This window comes from Bombus impatiens, unplaced genomic scaffold (assembly GCF_000188095.3).
Source record: "Bombus impatiens unplaced genomic scaffold, BIMP_2.2 scf_0051, whole genome shotgun sequence".
Taxonomy (NCBI): Eukaryota; Metazoa; Arthropoda; class Insecta; order Hymenoptera; family Apidae; genus Bombus; species Bombus impatiens.
The window spans coordinates 72496-96764 of NT_176470.1; the positions used below are offsets into that span (position 1 = coordinate 72496).

At 40.7% G+C, this 24269-nt stretch overlaps 1 protein-coding gene and 1 long non-coding RNA gene across 4 annotated transcripts in view; one reads left to right on the forward strand and one right to left on the reverse strand.

Annotated features, from left to right (window-relative positions):
• Positions 1-562: 562 nt before the first annotated feature.
• LOC117152485 lies at positions 563-22289 on the reverse strand. The gene is made up of 3 exons (XR_004462875.1): positions 22178-22289; positions 16186-16191; positions 563-574 (listed from the first exon to the last, which is right to left on the reverse strand). It is a non-coding gene; the product is annotated as an uncharacterized LOC117152485 (long non-coding RNA).
• LOC100749073 (matrix metalloproteinase-2) overlaps positions 2697-24269 on the forward strand; it is a 109200-nt gene continuing 87627 nt past the window's right edge. Inside the window, exons 1-3 of one of the 3 annotated variants that reach the window (XM_012392614.3) lie at positions 2697-2825; positions 5630-6019; positions 7492-8229. In XM_012392614.3, coding sequence (XP_012248037.1) covers positions 8137-8229 — 93 coding nt within the window. In that variant the 5' untranslated portion in view covers positions 2697-2825; positions 5630-6019; positions 7492-8136. Of the gene's footprint in view, positions 2900-4859; positions 4975-5629; positions 6020-7491; positions 8230-24269 lie in introns of those variants that run through there. The other 2 variants (XM_003485327.4, XM_033324453.1) reach the window with 2 other exon arrangements.

Genomic DNA, 24269 nt, shown 5'->3' on the forward strand with positions numbered 1-24269 from the left:
TCGAATCATTGTTTCTTTTATTTATACGCTACTTTTATTATATCGATAAAAGAATTTATCGTATAAATAAAGATAGCATGCGCGCGCGTATTTTTCACACGATACACAGATATCCGCTACGTATCGTTCGTCCTTATATATATCTTTTTACTCTTTTGCGTCGCATCACATACGACTCTTACGATCAGTATTTTTTCCGTAACACGACGCGACAACGACGAGTTTGGCGTGTCACGTAGGATGCAAATGTAATCTTTCGCTAAACATTTCTTTTCGAAAAAGTAATTTTGTAATTGCAACATTGGAGGAGCGTCGAGTTAGCGCTGTAATTTGCCGCGGTTCCGGTGTTGTATTTCCGGTAGAACACACCCACACGTCTTCGGCAGGATGAATTCATGGCGTATCTCTTGGCCTAACGCGCTTTTATCTTGCGGGAAACGGCTGGTCGTTGGCCCACGTTATTCTTCTCAGATATTGATATTGATACAACTGTCCCTGAGTTGCGTATACCATTGTTAACTATGCTTAGGTTTCTACACTTGTTGTTTCGTCTTCTTTCCTGCTTTATATCTTTCTCCTTCTCTGTTTTCCTTTGACTAATGTATTTCTCAGTCGCCGCGACCATATCTGTATTTTCAACGTTCAAACGAATTTTATTCGACTAATACGTATCCTATAAAGCGTCGACGTATCTACAACGACGAATATGGACGAACTTCGAACGATAAGCAAAGGCATCGATATAAATCAGATTTTTCTTTTTTAATTCTTTGTTTAATTCTTGTCGTAAAATATAATTTTCGAGTATAAAGTTTAAACGTATGATAATTCATTGCCGTTAAGCTATGGATATGATTATTCCCGGCAATTTCTCCAAAAGTAAGTAAATAACTGTCGCAATAAGTAGGAAACAAGCTGTTAACCTGAAAACAGTCTCTGTTCTCTTATTTAATTTTAGGATGCACATCTAACGTACTTCCCATACGAAACTCGACACAATGCGATGCTTTTTGTAAAATACAGTGTAAAATTGAATATTTCTGCAAAAGATGTGAAATATTTTTCAGTCGGTTCTGAAAATTACTTCGCTCTCGTGAAATACAAACTCGCAAGGTCCCTATGAAGGTCTGAAACTTTGAAAGTGAAAAAAAGACGACTGGATGAAAAGTTAGAGAGAACGTGACGGCTACATACGGCCATCGCTATGTGTGGGTGTTTCAGGCTCGAATGTAGGTAACCATGGTACCCGGGGTTTAGCGGTCAGTTAGTTAAACCGAGGATTTTTATTCTTTTGTATAATACGATTCATTGGTCCGTGAGTATATGTATAAATAGGAATGAGAGCACTCGAAATATAGTGGATATTTTCAGTCGAATGAATAAGAAGATACGCAAGTCTCAAAACGAAGGAAGCAACGGGGATTAATTTTAACTGCAGTACTATCTTTTTCATTGTTATTTGAAAATTAATACGTATATTGGTAAAATCAAAGAATTATTAATTATTTCTTCAAATATCAAACAGATTCTTCGTTCAAGTTCGATCGATCGGTTTTTAGAAAATACAAAACGGTATATAATACGTGTAATAGGACAGGAAAGGCTCGATTATACGAACAATATCAAATAGACATTGACAAAAAAATAAATATTCTAAATATACTAAACATACTAACGACTGGTAACTGATCAGATGCAGATCAAATCATCGGAAGAGATTTAACAGTAAGGAAAGGAGCGATGACGCGGTCGGTGTTTCTGTAAACAGTATTCCCACGCATTCAGAAGCATTCACAGTAGCAAAAAAGTTATAAGATGGTACAAAGCAGAAAAAGAAAGTAAATCTGTGAAATCGCTAGATTCAAAGAAATGATTGTAACTTGGCATTTCGGAAAAAATGGAAAGATAGATCGAAAGACGTATAATTGTACCAAAACTGTAAAATTCTCAGCGAGTAGTTTGTTCTCCGAATGTTTCGTAAACGATACGATTCCTCGAAACATGCCGTGAGTAAGCTTCTTCGCGATTCCATTTTCTTTTCGTCCTGATTTGTTTCTTTCAAAAGCCGAAGACGACATAAATTTTCAAACGCGTGAAGCCATTGTCTGCGATGAACGAAAAGACTCGAACAGATACGTACCTTATTTATCTACTGGGTTAGAAGTCGTGAGTCGTGAAATTTGAGAATTACGTGTATTCACGCAGCATCTGTGTATTCGAAGTATAGAGAAGCAATAAAGGAGGAAACAAATACATAAATAGGTTCGCTAACGAACTTTGTCCTGTACGCATATTTAATTCCAATGACTTCGAGTCAAATAACCAGATTCGTACGAATACCAATTTGACTAACCTAAACGACGCAAAGGATTTTTAAAGAAATAATTTAAATTTAATATAATGTACGTACGCGTATCGCTCTATTAATTATTGATTCTCGATCGTGTAATTTATTGTTGCAAGAAATTGATAAATCGCATTTTTGGTTCGTTTATTATTAGCTCGTGCGATTTTAGTAATATCGATACGACGTTACTCGAAATTCATCAGTGTTCAGATGCTTATGAATTTATGAGTGGTAGTAAAGAGCAGAGTATAGTGAGTGAGAAAGAGAAGGGGGGGAGAGAAAGGCAGAGGGTAGGGAATATGGTGGGTCCACGAACTAAAGTAGCGTCAGTCGCGCGGCACGCGGCGCACCGTACGCGGCGGGGTTTTTTACGTCGTTTTTTCCATGGTGCACGTAAACACTGCCTTTCGTTCTAGTACTCGCAATTGTAAAACCGATTAGCGTGATCGCGAAGGTGATTGATTTTCACGCTAATTCGGTAAGAGATCGAAGCTATAGTATAGAAATTTCATCCGTATAAACGTAATTCTCGATCGAAGACATCATCGAAACGTAAATATCAACGTAAATATCAAAATCCGTTGTTTCATAGTACTTTTTCTCGCAACTTGCAATTACATATATAGTGGACGACGTTTTGTGTCGTTGGAAGTATCGTGGCCGTGAGTTTCGACGACGTGTCGGAGTTGACTGTTTCCTCTCGTTCGATCATGCGTGATTATGAGAAAGTACTACAGATACTATAGTGTGTTCACGTGTATCCACGGAAACCATAGAAGAGGCGCTTTGTCGCGATTGAAAAATTGTTGCCGAAATAAATTAACTCGTTCCAGTAATGTGAAAAATTGTTCGTTTTATGAGACAGAACGTGTTTCACGTACTTGTGTTCTTTCTTCCTTCCTTTACGATAGAGTTGCTGGAGCCTCACGCTAGGGATTGTATCCTTTGTGACGCACGTGCTTCCATTTTATCGCGACAGTGCAGTGTCCAGCTTGGTGGGCGACTAAAAAATTGCTCAACTGTCTCCACTGTCTATACTCCACTCTCCATTAGCAATAGCTTATCCGTCTAGTAATTTTACGCTTCTCGGTCGTTGGGGTTATTTTAGTCGAAGAAAAATTATTTAGAACGAAGAAACTTTCTTTTTTAGAATCTAATTAAGCGTCGGTGATACGACGAATTTGTTCAAATACAAATAGGTTTCTCAATTTGTTTAAAAGTTCAAATATTATGCTATGATTCGACCGAAGATTAAAATATTCACGAGTTAACCTATAAATCATAGTATACCGTGTGTCATAATTACCGCGCCGCTAGTGCTGGAACAATAATTTGTTATTCCTCGATTGTTGGCCAGCTGCGATATTTCCCCTGTTTGCAGTCGTTTGCTCAACCGTCGATCCTCAAAATCAGTTTCAGCTACCGTTTTATCGCGCATTGCTTTATATCTACCTACATATACGATAAACCACTCGAATCGGCTTCTTCTTTTTCGTGACTTTCTTATTGGAACGAAGATTCTTTCGTTCGACTCGCGATCAAAACGTTCGCGTTAAGCGAGTCGAGTCGAAATTAGAAAAAAGGAATTTTCTTTTCGACAAAGCGTTCACTCAAAATTGAAATATTCGCGCATAGGTTTGAAAAATTTTTAGCGTATTACTACCACCCCGACACGACGAAGAAAGCGTTGTTTTTTCGAGTTTAATTTTAGCCTTCTAGAAGCGAAGAAAAATTGATCATGGTGTCTACCAGGAGGATGAACCTCCTGGACGAATTCCATTGCCGTTGCCAATTCGCAAAGTTCCCTCGTGAAATTGAGAAATTGAGAACCGGTAAAATTTTTCTTTTTCAAATTACGAATTAATTAATTACCCAGACTGTAATATAATATAATACTATTTTCTATTATACGTGTAAATATTTCTTCGCTTCTCGATGTATACTACGGTATCAGAAGGAAGCGAAGTCGATGACAAATTGCAGGTAAACTGAAAATTGACGCGGACGAATGGCACGAGACCTTTTGTTATCGAGTTCTTAAATTCCGAACACTTAGTTACTAAAAAAATAGTTAATCACGTGTTCTACCTTTGTGTACTAGAAAGCCGTAAACGCGAAATAACATTTAACTCTGTAATTATACAGAGAATGCGAAGCAGAGACGATATAAGGAATATCAAATTGAATTGTACGATAAACGATAAATTAGGAAATTGTCGGTGGTTCGATTAAATGAAAATAAATCGATTTACGTATCACTTGGTACAATGTCTCGGGAGAAATTGAGAGCATGCCCGATCCATTCATCATAGCAGTTACGCTATGACGTTTTATCATAATTTTCTCCGGTTGTATCGTTACCTCTTATCGGCTTTTCAAGCAACATTGCTGAAACAAAGAATCTCTTCATACGAAAAGATAATTCCTCGCGCGATCCATTCGAGTAGCGTAACCTTTGAATATTTTGGTCATCGTCGCAAATATTTAACTTCTTTATTCGTTTCGTTTAGATTTTCCACGAAACTGCAACGTTGCGGTGAACTAAGGAATCTTTCTCTGATAGAATGCAAATAACAGGCACTGATTTAATATTTGCAAAGCGAAAAAAGGGAACAGAAAAGAGTAACGTAAGTACAAAGTACTCGAAAGGGTCGATAGAAAAATAGTACGGGTGCAGTATTTCCAAAAACTAAAAACATACGGTATTTATCCAGAGAAAAATACAGTGAAACTTTTTTTTCGTTGTAGCAGCGAAATCTAATGTTTTAACGTTTCGAATCGTGCAAATATTTTATTAACGTCTAACCGCATATCGCCTAACTAACAATTCCTCGTTTCATTATTTTCACTGCTTTTCAATACGACCTTTTTTTGTACATTTTTCCACGTTTCTTTTTCTTCCATCGATATTAAGAATCAGAAATACATACATATATAACAATTCGACTATTTTCTAACTAACATAAATATAAATGAAAATTTTGAAGATCGTAACGCGAGCCATGTTTGTTCGAGCCATCGAGTCTAGGCGGCCATAGATACTCCGAGCATCGATCGATCATTTTGATCGACTTCCTTCTCCTATCATTAATGCCATTAACGAATAAACTTTGTAAGTGTCTAGTCTCTAACCGTGTCTCCTATATTCTTATCTCTTTGTATGTTTTGCCGCGACGATGGAAACGCGTGAATGGCCTCGTACGTTCGATGACACGATGCGATGCGACGCGTTTCCAAAACGTCGAGCGAAGTCGTTTGTGCAACGTGCTTTCTCTTTTCTAGGGACGTTGCCAAAAGCATCGAACGCTGAACCATTGCAGATCGCGGAAGAAATTCGAATAGACCGGTGGAAGGAAAAAGTCAAAAGACAGATAACCGAGGATCGGCTAGGATAACATTCCGACGAATCACGTTGCAATAAGGAGACGAGAAGTTTGTACGGAACAAAGAGGAAGGATAAAGGGAGGAAAAGGAAAGAAGGTACACCGCGAATATACCGGAAATTTGAACGTGCGAGGAATTCTTTGATCGACCTTGAACCATCTTGGCATTACACAAACCACAATCATGATACATCGTGGAAACGCACAAACTATACGTTGCATCGAACCAGAAATGTTCTACGCTTCTTTTATGATATTTCAACTGTCTTACCGATCGCCGATTTGAAAAGTGAGTATCGATACTTGTTACGCTCGCGCGTCTTTCCTCGTTATCTATGGTCCCGTGTCTTTTTCCGTTACTCTCCGTAATATCGAGTTTCCGATCTATGTACCATCTGGTCGACGTAGAGATCAAAACTAGAAACATCTCTCTATCGATAACTTTTCGCTTTGACACCGACACGATGTACGATACTTCGAAAATTAGCTTAATTATCGATATACCGATATGAAAAACGAGGTCAGCCTGCGTTAACGCGTTAACACATTCCCGTACGATAACGATTCGTATTCCTTTGGCTCGACTTATCTTCCATTCATTTCCGTCGTTTGTCCACGACTCGCGCCGATTTTTTTTTTTTTTTTTATCATATTTATGGCAATTCACCCTCGCGCGTTTTCAGAGCTCATCGATCGCGTGCTACGCCATGTTTCTCGATCGACTAATTAGAACTTGTGTTTTGATTTCACGCTTCGCGTTCGTCGTATTATCGTTCGAATAAGGGGTTCGTGTATTTTCACTACGACCATGAAAATACCGCGAGATCGACTATAATACACGGACGTTGGATCGAATGGTTTGCCTATTACGTCGTAATACCGAGAAACACGGACGTTTTATTTTCTGGAATGGATCCGACTACGAATAAGACAGAGAGCAGCTAATATTTCTTGGTATTCTTAATTAGAAATTTTGTATCTTTGAAAGAAAAAGCTCGAGATCCGAATCTTTGTTTCCGTAGCGTGTGAAGAGTAACGTAAAGGCGTCTGCCTAAGTAGCAGGCCCTTGCATAGATATCAAGATAGCGGAAGCCAGGTCGTAGAAGGAAAGGATTCGTAGAAAGGGGATGGTTAGCGAGGACTTTTGAGAATTACATTTTCGATGTATATCTACGTCCTCTTGATGGCGAGCTTGATGGTACATGGACCGCTAGAGTCTGATCTTTGCAACGATAACATCGCAGAAATAAAATTTGTCCGCGAACGAATTTAAACGCAAGCGTGGATCGTCTTTGACGGAATTTTTAGCGAAATAAATCGGTCTCTCGAGTATTTTCTCTTTGGCGAGATAGAAGGCAAGCGTGACTTGTACGTATAGTTCGAAGACGGCGAACACTTGACTCTTAAACCTTAAGTTAACGAACCTTATTATCTAGGAAGGAAATTATTTAACCGGTGGCGATCGGAAGAACGAAAACGGTTATGAGTATGTAGGCAGTGATATGAAATTTCCTCCCGTGTTTCTCTCGAAACGCGACGAATCATCTGCAAACCACAAAAACGTAAATCCTCGACCAATGGCTCTGACTTTCCTCGTTACGTGGAACAAGCATCCGGAATGAAATATCGTTCGATGCTTTAAAACGCGTAAGAAATATTGAACGTTGCGAGCTAGAAAGTTGCCAGTTATACGTATTTCGATAGGGTCGATCGGATATTTGTCGAAGTAATAAGTATCACAGGATGTGTAAAATGTCGTAGGTCGGCGGATGGACGTGGTAGTAGTTGGAAAGTCCGAACACGGAGGAAAGAACGAACTGGAAATCCGTCGTCATCGGCGTCGGCGTCGGCGAAGAAACGCCAAGTTGACGAAAGTAGGCAGATTTGCGCGAAGGAAGCGAGAACGGAAGAAGAGTGTGACACGTTACGAACCAACTGGGAGTGGGAAATCGTGCAAGCGAGAGGAGAAAAAAAGTGTACATACGTATATCTATCGAGTGGCATCGAGCAAATCGTTGTTCTCCTAGGAAGGTCGCTTCGAACATGTCCATCGGTGCTCTCTCGTCAACTTCTTGAGGCGTTACCTTTCTCCCCCGTCTGCAAACTGATTTTTTGATACCTCGCGTAGCGAAAACCTCGTGCCACGTACACGAACACGAATGCCACCTGCGATACTCTTACATCGATTTATATTTATTCGTTTCGATAATTTTCTAGAATCGTAACGCGTGTGCGGGTTTAACTCGGTGGTGAAGTTCCGTTATTTGAAAGTTGCTGTATATCGTCAAATCGCGTTTCTTTTTGCCCGGAGGGAATGTACTTCTTGTTGTTGGTTGATTGGTGCAAGTGAGAATAAAAATTGGTGTTGGTTGGTCCTGTTGCGACGAAAAGATTCGCGGTTACAAGATGATACTGCTTCGAACGACTTTGATGGTGCTGTTCACTGTGATGGCTACCGGGGCACCGCGATCTTCCGTCATTTACGCGGACGACAAAGTGGTGAGTTGACTGAACACAATTTTCCATTACTTGTACAATTAACTCGTAAGTGGTTCATGGATGGTCATTTTCTCACGTAAATGGCATGGTACGCCACGAGACGGAGTCGTCGTCGTCGCACCCCGTCGAGTATTTTCCCAATTAAACGAAACGAGAATTACACGAAAGAAAATATCGCTGTCTTTTGACAGATACCATCGCTTTGTCTTAATAGTTACGGGTTAATCGTACCCGTTTCCATCGCTGCGTCTTCTCTACGGGGTAAAGTCGTAGCTCGTTATTTTACGCGTGGGACGTATCTTTCATCTAGAAAGTTGCAAATTTCATTTGCTTATATTCACTTTCGTATTAACGTTCTATTCGTCGTTTATTACCGTGATTAATCATTTTTCGTATAATCGAAATACTTGGGAAAAGTTGAGCGAATTAAGATCGATAACGGTTGCTTTGCTTCACGGTTTTACGACGGGACTTTATTCCGACACGATCTTCGAACGAAATGGATGTCTAGATCGTCGTACAGTAACGCATACTTTGCGTCGCTCTTGACGATCCATCGACTATTTTGGATCAAATCGAATAACAAAGATCTCGTGCAAAGATAAAGACAATAGCGTGGGTGCTGACGTATAGCTCAAGAGGGGACATGGAATATAGGGATTAATTATTCGTCGCATCGTCCGATGAATTTTTAACAAGTTTCGCGATACACCTCGAAAGCCCAGCTTCTGTTACCTGTTCCTTTGTCAATTCGACGAACGATTATTTCGTCGAACAGCAACTTTTACTTTACAACGACTAAATAGAAAAGCTTAAAAAATGAATCGAATCCGACACCGTTCGTTTTACAAAGTACATATATTTTTATGATTCACTATACGTGACTGTAGCCTTTGTATTAGAATAAGATAAATCTTCGCGTCGTATGTAATACGATGTTTCGAACGTGATGTTTGAAAAATTTTGCTAGTAGTTTAATTTTATTCGGGTTCTTGGAAGTACGTGCGTGTTAATTCGAATAGTCGGAAAATTAGAACTTGAAACGAGTGCGTTGTTTGTTGGTTGTATTAATTCGCAATTAGAAGCTTTGATCCGTGTTTACCGTACCTCGTAATCGATACCACTACCTTAGCGTAGTACGTGGTACTTGTTCGCCTCGCGTACGCCTTTTCTAATAAATTCCTTAGGTAGCGCGCGTTTAAAGGCAACTGCACACTTTTGGTTACAACGTAAATTAATATTATCGACACGTTAAGTAGTAAGTATCTCGATAAAAAGTTACGTCGACCAGACTACACCCAAAAAGTATAGGATTCCGTTTACGAAAAAAAGAGGAGAACGTCGTTATGCGAAACGTTGGATGAGATCGTAAAAATGCATACGCGAAGAATTAATTATGCGATGCATGTACACGCACATTGTGACACTTTCTTCCATTTCTAACTGCTTTAAAAATACAGAACGGCGCTGTCCCACTTGCGTGCGATTGTGGCTGACGCTTTGCATTTTCTTTCTCTTTTTTCACACGAGATCTGTTAATGCTAAAAGCGAGGGTTGAAGTTTCGGGGGGAAACGTAGGAAGTCGAACACACGGAATACTAAATCAAGGGCCACGAATGTTGCCCGTTCAAGGACACCCGATCTGCAGTTTGAGCCATACTTCTCTCACGTTTCCATCTTGTTCGTATCTTAGTGAAACGACTCGCACGAATATTTAAACACCGATTAGTGCGCGTATAGCGGTATCGAGGAATCGATGGTATTTTAACGCATCGAAGCGTCGATCGTAGGTAGTAGAGGCTTATTTAACGCGTATAGCATTTTACACGACGAACGACAAAGCGAATAACGCTTGAAGCCGAGTTTGATGGTACACGCTGTATAAGAAAGTTTGAACGCGATTACGGAAAATATATTTAACCCTGGTAGCGTGTCTAAGCTCACGCTTAACTCTTTTCTTTGCACGGTCTCGAACGCGTGTACGTGGCATTACTTCGTGCGTGTGTCACGAACAGAGCCAGTTTGCGAATGTGTGCCGAGATGACTAAGAGCCAGTCAGTCCAAAAGTCGCGTATATCGACTGCGAGCTTTCAGACGTAGCGCCTGCGTCGTCACAACCCTCCTTCCTGCGTAACTATTTCTTTCTTTCGTTTCCTACTATCTTCCAACCAATTGTATTTATCGAGTATTTTACAACCGACTAATCTCCGACTGACCATTTCATAGCAACCTCGTATTAATAACTCGTCGACACCGTGTACCGATGTGAACAAGACACGATTACGAAGACACGTCGACGAAAGTCATAGACGGGAACGTAAAGATTACGGATCGATGCAATTCAACCGCTGCTTTTCTCCACGATCGACCGATGTAGCGATATACAGCGACAAGTTGGTTATTTTGGATGCAATCGTTACGATAATATAATATAAGGCGATAAATGCATGACCACGCGAACCATAGACATCGTCCGATAGATATTCGTGTGAAAGAGGCTTAATGGGCGTCGTGAATCCCGCTAGGAGAGAGTGGATTTTATCAGTGGAGGCCTTCGGCCTTACTTCGAAACCATTAAGCCAGGCATTTATATGCAATCGAGGTCGTTAACTGCAGGAAGCGCCGGCGCGTATACAGAATGCTTCGGCTGTGTGTCAAGATGTGACACACGCACTTGTGCCCTCTGTATAAGCATGTGTGTACGCGTTTGGTCAACGAGTAACTCGCGTTCGAAACATATCCTCGGTTAGTATCATCTTTAAATACGTTAACCTGTCGCGCTCGAAAAATCACGATGTCGAATAAAATCGTCGTTACAGACGACCGATTTGTCGTTAATTTTTGCGTTCGAAGCCGGTGTTTGCGTCCTATTACGTACTAAAAATCGAGCAAAGTGTCCGGATACTAAACTGACGGGTGACAGTGTATGTAGGTTACGTTGGTCTGTACGCAAGCAACGCGTCTAGACGCTAATCAAGAGAGGGCACGTGTGTGTCGTCGCGTCATTTCGTTTTGTTCCGTCCACTTTGAGCCTGACGAGCGAGCGTGGCGTTGGGGAAAGTCTCCAGGGGAAAAACAGCAAAGAAAACGACTTTAGGTCGCTGCTCTTTCGTTCAAACGTGCCTATTTTCTTGTAAATCGATATCTCGCGTCAAATACGCTTGATCGTAATTGAACATCCAGCTGAACGGGTAAACAGCTGTAAAGTTTGTTTCGTTCTATCGTTTCTAACGTCACTGATAACTAGCATTTTATTAAGAAACTTGCTCGATCGAACTTGTTTAAATACGTTGTCGCCGAGTTCGTGTACATTCGCACGTGACCAAGATACATAGAAGAACCGTATTATTTATCGATATTAGATTTTGCTTTTCCGTTCCTATTACGCATTTCTATTTGTTCGTTTTCTCGTGAGCGGTATACAAAATATTCGTCGTTGAAATTAAAAACGAAAACGGTTCAGGCGACGTACAATTACGGTGAATGTGGGATCGAGCCGCTTCTAATGAAACAAAGTTCCCTCGTAATTACGGTCGACCCTGAAAGCTTGATACAATTTCCTTCAGCGAGTGTAATTCGTATAGTTTGCGCGACACTTTCACGCTCGTACTACCGCCACTGGCGGTAATTTACGCGCTTAAAAATTTGTCCTCGAATAAACGATAGTAGGTACGCCGATGAAAAATATTGCCCGTTATTCGTTTACTTCGAGTAGTGGATTACACTCGATTCGTAGGTATTGCTTTCACATAGGAAACGATAAGAGGTAAAATCCTGCGTAAACATCGTTTTAGCTATAGCGTTATATAACCGGTGAAAGATTTCTGTCGCGTTGCAATGCAACGTTGACTTCGTGATCGGTTTCCAAGATTCCAGAAGCGTGTCGTCTCGCCGTTTGACGATCGATAAATCGTGCGCAAGATCGAGATACAGCGATGCGTGACTCGGTGGCGAACGGAGAATCGAAGAATAGCTCTGGATCCTCTATATCGGATCCGTGCGAAACGGCCAGTCTGGCGTAATTAGTAACACATGTGGCGAGCCAACTCCACCCATCGATAGACTCTGCCAGCTACAAAAACTCGAGAAAAATCGATCACCTTGCCTCTATACGATAAGAAAAAACGCCTTGTTGATTCTCGAATACGCGAGTGTCTCTAGTTATTTCTCTAACGAACTGTCCACGTGTATCGAATGATTTTGCGACAGATATTTTTTTGCAATCGCGCGTGTTCGATGCTTCGTTAGAAAAACGAAATCTGCGTTTAGGTAGATCGGGCAATTTCGACGAAGCTTGCAGCCCTGTTGCGATTCGTTTGCCCGGAAACACAAGGTTTATGCTAATTACCGGTGGTAATTATTCTTAGGGTTTATTTTATCCAAAGAAGAAAGACGATTCGTTTGGCGCAGCTGTGCGTCTCAATTAACGATGAAACTTCTTATTAGTCATTCTGAGATAAAGTACCAAGGATTAGTCAGACAGGAAAACGTCGCGATGACAAAAGCGTTTTTGGTTGGACGTACCGACTCGTATATGTGTATTTTTAATTTTCGTGGTTTTAACGTTTGTACATACGCGCGTTTCGTTTGTTCTCGCGAAAAAAAGCAGATTTTCAGTTGCGAATTTAAAGTTTGCAGATAGCGCGTGCCATTGCCTATGGTGAAATCGAATTTCTATGGAAATCAGTTTGCAAGCTTCCAATGCGAAACTTCGTCGCTACTCGTTCGTCACTGCTAAAACCGAACAAGCCGAATCCCGACTTTTTCCGCCACTAGAAATTTTCATTCACTTTGAAAAATTGTTCTGCCGTTTTATGGAAATTCCGAGGAACTCTCTTCTTTACTATCGCTTCCTCTACATTTCTCTACCGCCTCTTAGATTTTAACCTTTTCTTTTTTCTTTTGGCAAATTTCTACTTGGCCGCGTTACTACTCGACATTCGTTCGTACGTAGATTAATATGCCACTAACGATTCGTGTATCGAGTATCTTATCGGAGTACTCTAGTACTCGTTTCCATTTTCGAATATATCGTATTATGTACGTACGTACGTACCTACGTAGAGCATCGTCCGAATAGTTGACAGAGTTTTGCTTTGTTCGACGGTTTGATCGTTAGTTTGTATTTTATTACGAAATTACAGTCTACTGGAATTCAATTTCTTCTATTATTCATCTACGTGGCAAACAGATGTCGGTTCTTTTTCAAAACTCGAACTATACGATAAAATATTTCCCAATTGGAGGATAAAAACTGTTACATTTTCTAGCTTCCGAATGTGTGTATAAGTTTTTAAACGTTTCGAAATCTTTTTCCTTTTCTTTTTTGTCTTACGGTCGGGTTTCCTCGGTGGGTTCGCCGCGGCTGTGTCCGAAGCAGCCTTAAACCCGAATCACACGGGCAACATCCATCGTCTGCGCCAATCGCGTAACGGCGCCGCTGCGATATACGCGCTCGACGCTTGCGTTGATAATACACATATGCCACATGCCATAGATCGTCGCGGAGTATCGCGCGCAGATGTTCCAGCAATAATTACATACATCGTTTCTCGTAGGATAAAATGAACAAATTAATTCGTTGCTATTGGTAACGTAGAAAATCGAGCGTTGTTCGAATACATTTTTCATCGACGTCGTTCGAGTAGTTTTATCCGCGAATCTCGCTATTATTCGTTATTTAAAACTTGCCATCTGTTGTTAATTATTCGCATATTTGTCCCTGAGTCCTCGTTGTATCGGTATTCCTAAAGCGACAAAGACGAATTAATTTTGCGAATGAATAACGTTATTCGTCATTCACGAATAACAATTACTTTGTCTATCTTCGCTTGTTACTCGTCGTACGAATAAAACGTTCGCTTTCGTAAATTAGGCTATTTGGTGAGATTAATAGGTACAAATTAGCTTTCAAACAGTTTCAAACAATTCTTGAAATCAACAAAGAGCAACGAGATGTTTGGGAGGTATCGAGGGACATAAGTAAAATTATTAAATGTTGGTTTCGCGTCCTATATTTCTTCGTCGTTGTAATGTCCAGCGTTTAATATTAATCTTGTATCTATTGTTTATTCTTTTTTCGAACGGACGCCCGTGGATGAACCGACTGTCGTGAATGGAGGGTGCGACTACGCCCTTTGTTCCATCTCGCTCTCGATGTCGTCTCCCTTTCTTTCCTCTTTCTCTTTCTCTTTTTTATCACAAACTTCTTTCGCTCTTTGCATTTTAGCCGTTTCTCTTTCCGTTGCTATACGTTTCGTTCGTTTCTTCTAACGTTCGCTCTCCTTCGCTCCTATTCCTCTTTTCTAGCCTATACATGTAGCGACGTATTCAATGGCTATACGTTATTTCGTTGACCCATTCTTTCCTCGTGGTTCGCATCGCGTTCAGCGTAACAAATATTTACACGGCGCAGCGGATGAAAACGGGCCGTGAAGTTGTCACAGCGTGGGAGCGGTCTTTTCAGGCTCGAGCATAAATTCGTTTAAGTCACCCTTCACAGGAATACCTTACGGGGCCGGAGAATAGCAAAACAATGAATAGCAGCTGTAATCTTTCGCTACAACTCTCTTTTCCTGCTCGACGGTTAAATACTCTCGTGGTGAAATAACGTTGCTACGTGGAAAATAAACCTTCTAGGAATATAGGCTGCCACGATTTCATTTTCAGCCATGATACGTTAACGATATTTGCAAAAACTTTTACAGTCGACACGTCGCTCGTCTACATCGCACGATTAGGAATACGTTTGGGCTACTCGAAATTAACGTTTGCGGGAAGTTTGCTCGCTGAATACGATAAAACGTGGAGAAGCGGCGATTGTAATCGGTTTTTGCAGCGGTTGCAGCGGTTACTTCCTTATTGCATTTGTCGTTTGTAGAAGAGAACGGAATATAAGGTTGAAGCGATTCGAGTATACACGAAGGAAACCGGATGTTTTCTGATTCATCGTTGACCAGCCTATGCTCGCAATTATTTGCGGATGCGTGTACTTACGGCGGTTTCGTTTCTTTCTTCTTGTAGAATTTCATCGTATCTTACACGCAGCGCAGCCACGATGAGTAAGGAATTTATTAGTCACGAAACAACAGTATCCTTAACGAATGCTCGAGAAAACGATGTCTTCCCTGCTGCGAGGATCGATAACTGTGTATGCATATATATCGGTACACGCTGGTAGCACGAACGAGGGAAAAGAAGTCGAAAATTCGAGAATTTTATTTTTTACACCGAAAGCTGCACAGGCAGTTAACGAAATAAATTACGCAACGTACACTTAGCGCCGATACATTTAACGCTGCTTCTTCTAACGCCGTTCGAGGCTTCCGGGAAAGAATTCCTTTCCTTCCTTCGTTTTCCTTCTGGACTCGGCTCTTTCCTGGAAGTCTGGAATAGCGTTAGAAGAAGCAATGTCAAGCGAATCGGTGCTACGTGTAACGGTGTTGCGAATAGCGACGATCCAAACCGTAAAAGCTTCGAGAGATTCTGACTCGGAGCAAATCTCGTTTTCGCAATTCTGAAAAACACGCATCTGTCCTTTTGACAAAATTAGCGTTGGTTTTTATCGAAGTAGCGTTTAAGATAATCGCACGTGTCTATTTATTTCTCGACGTACCAGCGTATCGTAGGCAGCTGTAACGTTGAACAACTTTCCGCTAATACGTAGAGGGCTAGCCTATCCATCGTCGATGGCTGTTTGCACGTTGCGAAAAAACGGTATGAAAAAGCTCGAAATGATTCTCAAGTGGCAGAAAAGTCCATGTTCGTGAAAAGAGATCGCTCCGGGAACAAGGCATTGCATTGTGCGAGTCCACGAGACTTTACGTTTTTAGGTAACGCTCGTAAAAGTTGTATCGCGCGGCTAATAAACGCACTTGACGTTCGCGCGACCTCTTAGATGCGTCGAAAAGAACGGTCGCTTGAAAAACAATCGAGGCCTTTGTACTTCGTTATAACTTGTATCTAGGGGAAAAAGCCGAATAGCGTAACCGTAACGCAACGAACGGATTAACGGGAAGAAAACTCGCGAAGTTTTACACGACAGACAGATTATTTCGATCGACGATTTGGATCTTAACCGAAATCATCAAATTCCATGGCGATTGGTCATTGCCGAAAATGTGCAATAACTAATTTGCGTGATTAATTGACACCGGGAAATTTGTTCTTAGTGCAAGCTGCATAGAAGCGAATTTTCTCTCCTCTTCGGTCCCTAGATCGTTAGCAGTGATTTTCGTTATATCAATTTCAAATCGAATCGATCTCTTTGCTTTAAGCGTTGAATCTATCGCGATATCTTTCTCGAATATTCTTTAACGAGCGAAACAGTTTTAGAACGATTCGAGTTTGACTCGAAGGAATCACTTACGAGCTACGTTGATTAAATAGAATTTGATCGTAGAAACCGTGACGCGTCGTCCAGTTCTTTCCTCTAAAGATTCTTTTTAACGAGGACGCATTTCCTAAAGAGGAAATACCTTTCTCTTCGAATAAATCCGATTAAAGATGACTCATTCGTTTACTCGTTTGACGAAATTTTCGTACGAGGAAAACAATCTTTTATTCGCTCGAAGTTGTTCGTGGAATGTATTTGTTCATTCGTTTCGCATCAACGAGTTCGCAGAGTTTAATTGTTCGGTAGCGAGAAATTCAGTAAGTTGTCGAGATTTATCAAAGCACCAGCCAGTAGATCGATATTACGTCGAAAATTGTGTTATTCTTGCCTAACTCTCTGTATTGCCTACGGTATTTCCCACGAATAACTTGACGAACAACTTATGCAAATTACGTAATATTTTCGTCTGTTCGAAGGAGTAGCTCGTTTCTAAAGATTTTCTTTGAAAAGACGAAGACAAGTACTGTAATTTATATGCCAGCAGGTATAGCACGTATCCGATATTTTTCATTCGATCGAGCGAATTAACATTAATCGAAAATTGATCGGAGCAGCGACGAAGCGGACGAATTCATACGTGAATTTCATCGCGAGAACGATGACAAGACACTTGACTTTCAGAGGCCGGTGACTCGATATACTCTAACGATTAGTCACCCAGTTCGACTTAACGGTAAATTAAAAGGTCCAGGTCTTATTGACAACGGTAATCGTCTCTGCAAGAATGCATTTAACCCAGGAAGTCGCGACGCTTGATTCTATTGTCCGACGACTGGCAACAACGAGCCTACGATTACGTGTTATAGGCGCCTACGTTGTTACATATTGGGATCCTTTAGTCTCCTGGGTACGTTAGAATGTCCGAAAGGCGATTTCTAACTTGTCGTTGATAAACGATTCGACAAATTGTCAGATTTACGAAAATCACGATTCCAAGTTTTCCATGCGTTCTTTTATTTTAAATAAAATTGCTAGAGACTCTACCTTTATGGTGTACGTAACGACTACCCGCATCGAAGTGTATAGCAAAAATAAAAGTAGTATGTACATAGTCGACAAAAGTAACGGTAAGAAAAGCGTGCTCGCCCTCGAGTTAGGCCGACGGTGGAGATATCGCATTGGTAAAATAGAAGTCCGGTGACCCGGTGCACGCCGTTGCTGGAATAAATTTCAGCTAAATATAGGTCGTTGTAAAATTAGATTCCTCCGTCGGAGTTGACGACTAGCGCGGTCTACACAACTCCTGGACGTATCGGGACGAACAACTCGCTCAATCGGCTTTCTGCTGAAGCTTCCATGAGTCACGTGTGGCTCGTTTAACTCTTGTCGTTCTTCCAACTTTTTATACGCTTTATCATTCACCATTATTTTCCCCGTTACTTTTGCGATTTTACAAGTTTTCGATACGCTCTGCGATCGTTTTAACCAAGAGGAATAAAAAGTACACGAAGATACGCATCGTCGCGTCGCGTCGGCTCCCTAGAAGAGCGACACGTCATCCGCAAAAATCAACGCTAACGATGCTTTCCAAATGATAAAATGAAAACGCCCATGGGAACGATAGCGATAATTCTTTTGCATTTCATAGACGCACCAATGTAGAATGTACATGTGTGTGCACATTGTTAATTTGTTTCGTCGACGGTATAAATATTGTACACTGCGTATAATTGAAAAGAGTACGGAGAAATAACGAAATTACGTAGGGTAGCAATAGCAGAGAATCTCTGTTAAATGTTAATTTTCCTCTTGTTCGAAGGCGATCCTTTCCTTCGACGACCTATCAGACCACTGGAGTACTAGATGTTACAGCGATATGATACAGATCTTGGAAAGCTGTATACGTTGGAAATCGCGGGCTTTACCTTAAGCCATAAATGTCGCGTTGCCTGGATACGTGGCTGGTGATTATGTTCTCGAAACGACGAGGAGAGCTAGCTACCTTGTCGCGAACGATTAATCTGTTCGCGGCGGCTACTTCCAGAGAAAAGTTTACATCGATTCCACTAGTCCATTGAGATACGACGCGCGTCCGAGGATAGTAAGTAGGTACCCGAACATGCTGGTCGCGTAAACAGTAAACGCGCACCACCTCGTACGAGTTATCCCTCGAATAGATCTGTCGCTCGCGATTGTTTGCAGTTTGCAGAATCGCAGCTCGCCAACTGCGGTCGCCACCATTAGAGATGTGCGCTGTTTGCATAAAGTTGGCTGAAACCGAATTTAGGCCAAGTCTGTCTCAGCGATAGAACTATCGAGAGATTCTAGAATTTTCTACGAAATTGCGCGTTTGAATTAGAAGTCACCGATACTTATCCATCCATCGAGAAACAAATAGCCGACATTGAAGTTGATATGAAAAGTTCGAGTTCGCTGGAATAGAACGTCGACGCGTTTGTACTCGATGGGTTGTGTGTACAGTGACACCCAAAAATATTCAGACACTACAGTATGACTTTATGACTCGATATATCGGTTGTTTATAAAGCAGTCGTCCCAATTATTTTGTTAATAATAAGTCGTATTAATATTAATAACAATTATCAAAAGAAATAACGTATTTTTGACTCACAAAGATATTCGGATACCGTTTCTTTTTATTATTTATTAACATAATTTAGTATTATAAAATGACTACGTGAGGAAATTTGTACAGTTTGTTTTAGAACATGTTTTAATCTGTTTGACGTATTGTTTAAAATTTTTTAAAGATATTCTACGGATATACACGCCCATTCGATTTGGAGTTTCCTGAATTTTCCTGTGTAATTCGTCTCGTGAATTCTCGATTCCGGATCAAAGTCCGACGATTGTCACGGAGATGAAGAATTTATACAGGGTGGTTGGTAACTGGTGGTACAAGCGGAAAGGGGGTGATTTTACGCGAAAAAAGAAGTCGAAAATATAGAATAAAAATTTTTCGTTCGAGGCTTTGTTTTCGAGAAAATCGACTTTGAATTTTCGCTCGGTACGCGTCCACTTTATCGCGTCTCGTTATAACGGATCTCACTGTAGATCGTTGTCTCGATTGACGTTATTTTTTTAATTTTTTAAATCTTTAAATTTTTAAATTTTTGTTCTATATTTTCGACTTCTTTTTTCGCGTAGAATCACATCCTTTCCGCTTGTACCACCAGTTAGCCTGTATAACGATAGCAGACTCAGGGAATATTTCTTGATTAGACGAATTAATCTTTTCGTTATCTCAACTATGGTAGTTTCTTCAGGACAAGAATCATTTTTTGATACGTCTATTTTCGTTCAATAACTCTAATAATTTTATTAGCTCAATCTTGCCAGTTACCAACCACCCTGTATAATAAACACTGTAGCATAATGCGTGCCTTATGCTCGGGGTCGTCGCCCTGACGAAACTTACGACTATTATTAATCCCCATTTCCTAAATAAATTTTTAACTAAATTGCTTTTAAATACGTTTAAGTAAAGATTTTTATCCGTAATGTTGTCAACGAGCTCCAAATTTCCAACTTCATACGAGGAAATTCAGCCTCGGACCATAACGTTCACTCCCCCTTGTTTCATCGTACATCTTGTATTCCTGAAATGGATTCTTTATTCCGTTTTCGCTACACCAGAGTCCTTTCGTCGAAATTGTAGAGATTAAATTTGAAAATATTACGCCCTTCCATCGTGACTCATCCTTAGAAATAAGCTTCTTTGCAAATTCGTTTCTTCCTGTTCGTCTTATCGATGAACGATCGTTCTCTAGTTATTCTTCCGTTGTAAACAGTTTGCCTGATCGTTTCCCGAATTGTTTCGGCCGAAACGTTTTTCTAGCTTTTTTTCTAATAACTAACTATTTTTAAAACACTTATTTGCGGATTTTCTTTCACTTTTCGGATAATTCTGTTTTTCTCTCTCGTACTTGAAAGACTTGGCGCGCCAGTTTGATCCAACGCAATTTTCGGAATGAAATCGTCGAATGATATCCGCAACAGTACTTGGGATTACACGAAGCGCAGCACCAATTTCACGATAGGTTTCTCCCTTTCCCCGGTGGAAAATTACAAGTTGTCGCATATCGACCGTCGTATTTTTCCTTTGCGACAGATTTTGGACAAAGTCACATTTGCTACCGAGGAGTAGCAAGAAGTCATGAACGTCTAATGCATCTCTAAATGCTATTCATAAACACGCGTCTTCTCTGCCTTCTTGGAACGTAGGATTACGAGAAAGAGATAGAGAACAGAAAAATGTAAGACGTGTTCGAACGTTTTTATAAGCTGGATATACGACATCATTTTCTTCGGCAATTTTTCAATTCAGATTATACGATGCATGTGAATTTTTAATAATTAAGTTACACGCTTTTACTAATACTAACGAATGACGCGTTATTAAAAAAAAAATAACCTGGACGATTGCTTTATAAAGAAGCGAAATATCGAACCATAAAGTTAGTCATAGCGTAGTGTACGAATATTTTTAGGGGTCGCTGTATGTAGTGTACGTGCGTGACTCATTCGAGGAATTACTTTTCGTGGCAGACAGATTGATTTTCGACCGTCTGAACGCAACGTCTGATTCTATACACGCAACTTTGCATGCCGTTCTTCGATTGCTTTTCATTTCCGTTTCGTTTTTACGGAAACATTCTTTTATCGGATTATCGAAAATCTGAAAAATAGTGGCGACATTCACAGCATACACCCTGTAAACCATAAACTCCGACTAATGCGAGGTATCGTCGAAACAGTCGCTTTACAAATTGCTTTATTTAAAATAATGACGAGGCCCGCTGATTCTGTTCTACTCGCCACCTTATACGTATCGCGTGCTGTTTCAGCGCGAGAACATGGTCGTCGAATATTTCTTGCGTTATTGGAATAAACGAAAAACAGGGAAACGGAAAGAGGAAAAGGGGAGAAAATAAACGCGCGTGGCGAGCGAGCTAGGAAAATTAGACTGGTTTACGAGTGGAGCGCGTGTACGCGTATCGAATGGCAGGGTGTGGTCGTGGTCGTGGCCGTAGTCGGCGCATCCTCGCCGTTTCTAAGGATTTACTCCCGGAACAAGTTTCGTCCTTTCAGTTCCCCGAGTTTCCTTATCTTTTCTCCAATCTCTCGCGTTTCGCTTAGTTTCTTTCCCCTCGGACTTCACCATACAACCATCGAATTCTTATAGACCTTGCTGAAATTTTGGCGCTCGGTCGTTCACCGATTAATTTATTTCGCGTAATATCTTGCAAACGCAAGTAGACAAACTGAAAGGAACAGAGAGTTAACTCGATAGATGCGATTTCGTGCCCGAAGGTTCGCTGCTTCGAATTCCGATCGATTTTCGGTCGACGCCTCTGCAACTCGATTTATTTGTAGCGTATCTGGTGCTTCGGAATACACCTAAAACTATAGAGGTCCGTCATCATCCCTCGCGCTCAGTCAGAAAAGCTCGTTCTACCAAATCCAGTCGCTAATAAGCCCGGAAATTGATGGGACTCGAAATAATTAATGTCGAAGTAATTACTTCAAGAAAAACTCTACACCTTTTCCTTTGTATACCCGGGATCTGGAGACCGCTGTTACGAAGAGAACAGAATTTAATGCAACGAAAGATTCTAAATAAGGAGAGGTGCATATTATTGTGCTCTTGAATATAAATTTTGTTTTGGATTACAACGTCTAGAAAGAAGAGAATTATAAGCAGATTTCTATTGCTGTTTCTTGTTGCCTTCAGCTAGAGTTACAAGATTAACTTTTTGGTAATGTTCTTTCCTGTCGCATCTTCTGACGTATTCTAACACTATAAGAGCGAGGATCTGGGGATCAGCATACATTATATAGTTATACCTATACCTTTATTTCACTATATTTTTCTATTACAAATTCATCCACTCGTTCTTCCATCAGTCAACCTCGACAGTTAAAAACGAACGAACGAAAATACAATCGACGTGGTCTAATGGGCTACCACGATTCGTATTTTTAAGCATCTCGTGTACCACTGCGTCGAATGTAAAATTTAAACAAATAAACGATCGTGTCCGGAAATAAACGCTGGGAAATGGTACATTGTCGCGACCGTATGCCACAAAGTTTTCATCGCTATGTAAAATCACAAATTCTTTCGAATAAATGTGAAAACCGATCGTTCTTCCTTCCTTTTTCGGTTTGTCCCGATTAAAAAGCCCGTCGTATCTTTCTTTCTTCTTCTCTTCGTTATTATTTATCGTTTCTCCCTGCAAAGTTGCACGAACGAACAAACAAACGGACGGATGGATAAACGAACGAATAGTCAGTATTTTAACCAGTGGATACTAATCGATAATCATTTTCCGTCGAGCCGAGGCGGAAATTTCTCATTTCATTCCGGAAACGTTCCAGCCGGATATTACCGAACGCGGTACAAGTGGCCGAAATGAATGTTCGACGATAAATCCTGCATCGTGGTTTCGTTACGATGCAACTGTACAACTAGACTGCACGAGAATTCGGTTTGCGATACGGTCGTTCGTCCACGATCAGTTTCCAACTTTCGAAAATATCGACGTGACCTTTGTTTCGAACGAATTTATTCGCGTTCGCGTTTCATTAGGTCCCATTTGATTTCGGCTATTGCCTTCCATCGTTTCTAACAATCTTTCTAACCATCGTACAGGTCTGTGTACTTTAGTCGCGCGCAGTTTCTTTCTACGTACTTTGTTCGATTCCCATTCACAGATCTTTCTATTGTTACCTTCGTATGGATATACGTCATAATCACGGAAGAACAAAGAGATCGCTGAGAAACCATCCGCGCAGCGATGAATCAAGCAATGACTAAATTATTTTTTGGTAGCCTTGAACGACTACGATTGATAATTCTTGCTCTAATAGTCAAAGTGATTTACACAGTACACACAAGGTCGCTTATGCGTAAAACTGACCGGTGAAACAGAAGAAACGTAGAGCATCACGGTATAGCAAATATGCCAATGTCGAAACGAGGGTGCAAACTTTTCTTCCCCTTTTTCTTTTTAAAAATAACGCGATACTTTGGTAGCTATCTTTAGCGAAATATGGACGTATGGCGAATAATGTCAATGTAAGAGCCAATGCAACGTTAAGATCATTTACCGAGAGAACGGTTCGTTTGCGACCCATGATACTTTTGACTTTTTCGTTCCTCGTAACGAGTATTGCGCGATTCGATGAGAAGAAACTTTGACTTTGATATTCAAGATCGGTGTCATTTTTGCGATATCTCTTTTTAATGGAAAACAACGTCGTCCGATTGAAAAGCGTCGAATCGTACGCGAAATCATCCGAAACCATGACATAATTCTTGAACGCCGTTTTCATATCGACGTCTACGAAATCAAGCTGCGGTACGATAGCGGTTTTGCGAAGAGTAGCAACTACGTGTACGGTTGACGTGTGCCGACCGAGCTGGTGCACACCGATCTACGGATCGCTAATTAGTTGCCTGTTTTAGTCACGTTTCTCGTTGCAATACGAGACGCGTAGTTTGGTGGTTGGCTGATAGCTTTCAGAAAGTTAGACTTTTAGCTATCGAATGAATTCGTCGCAAAATGCTTTCAATAGTGGATTAATAACAGATAAAATAGAATTATACATACGTAAGCACGCGTATACCTCGGGACGAATTGATACAACCAAAATCTCTATCTAGAAAAATGGTGTTCGT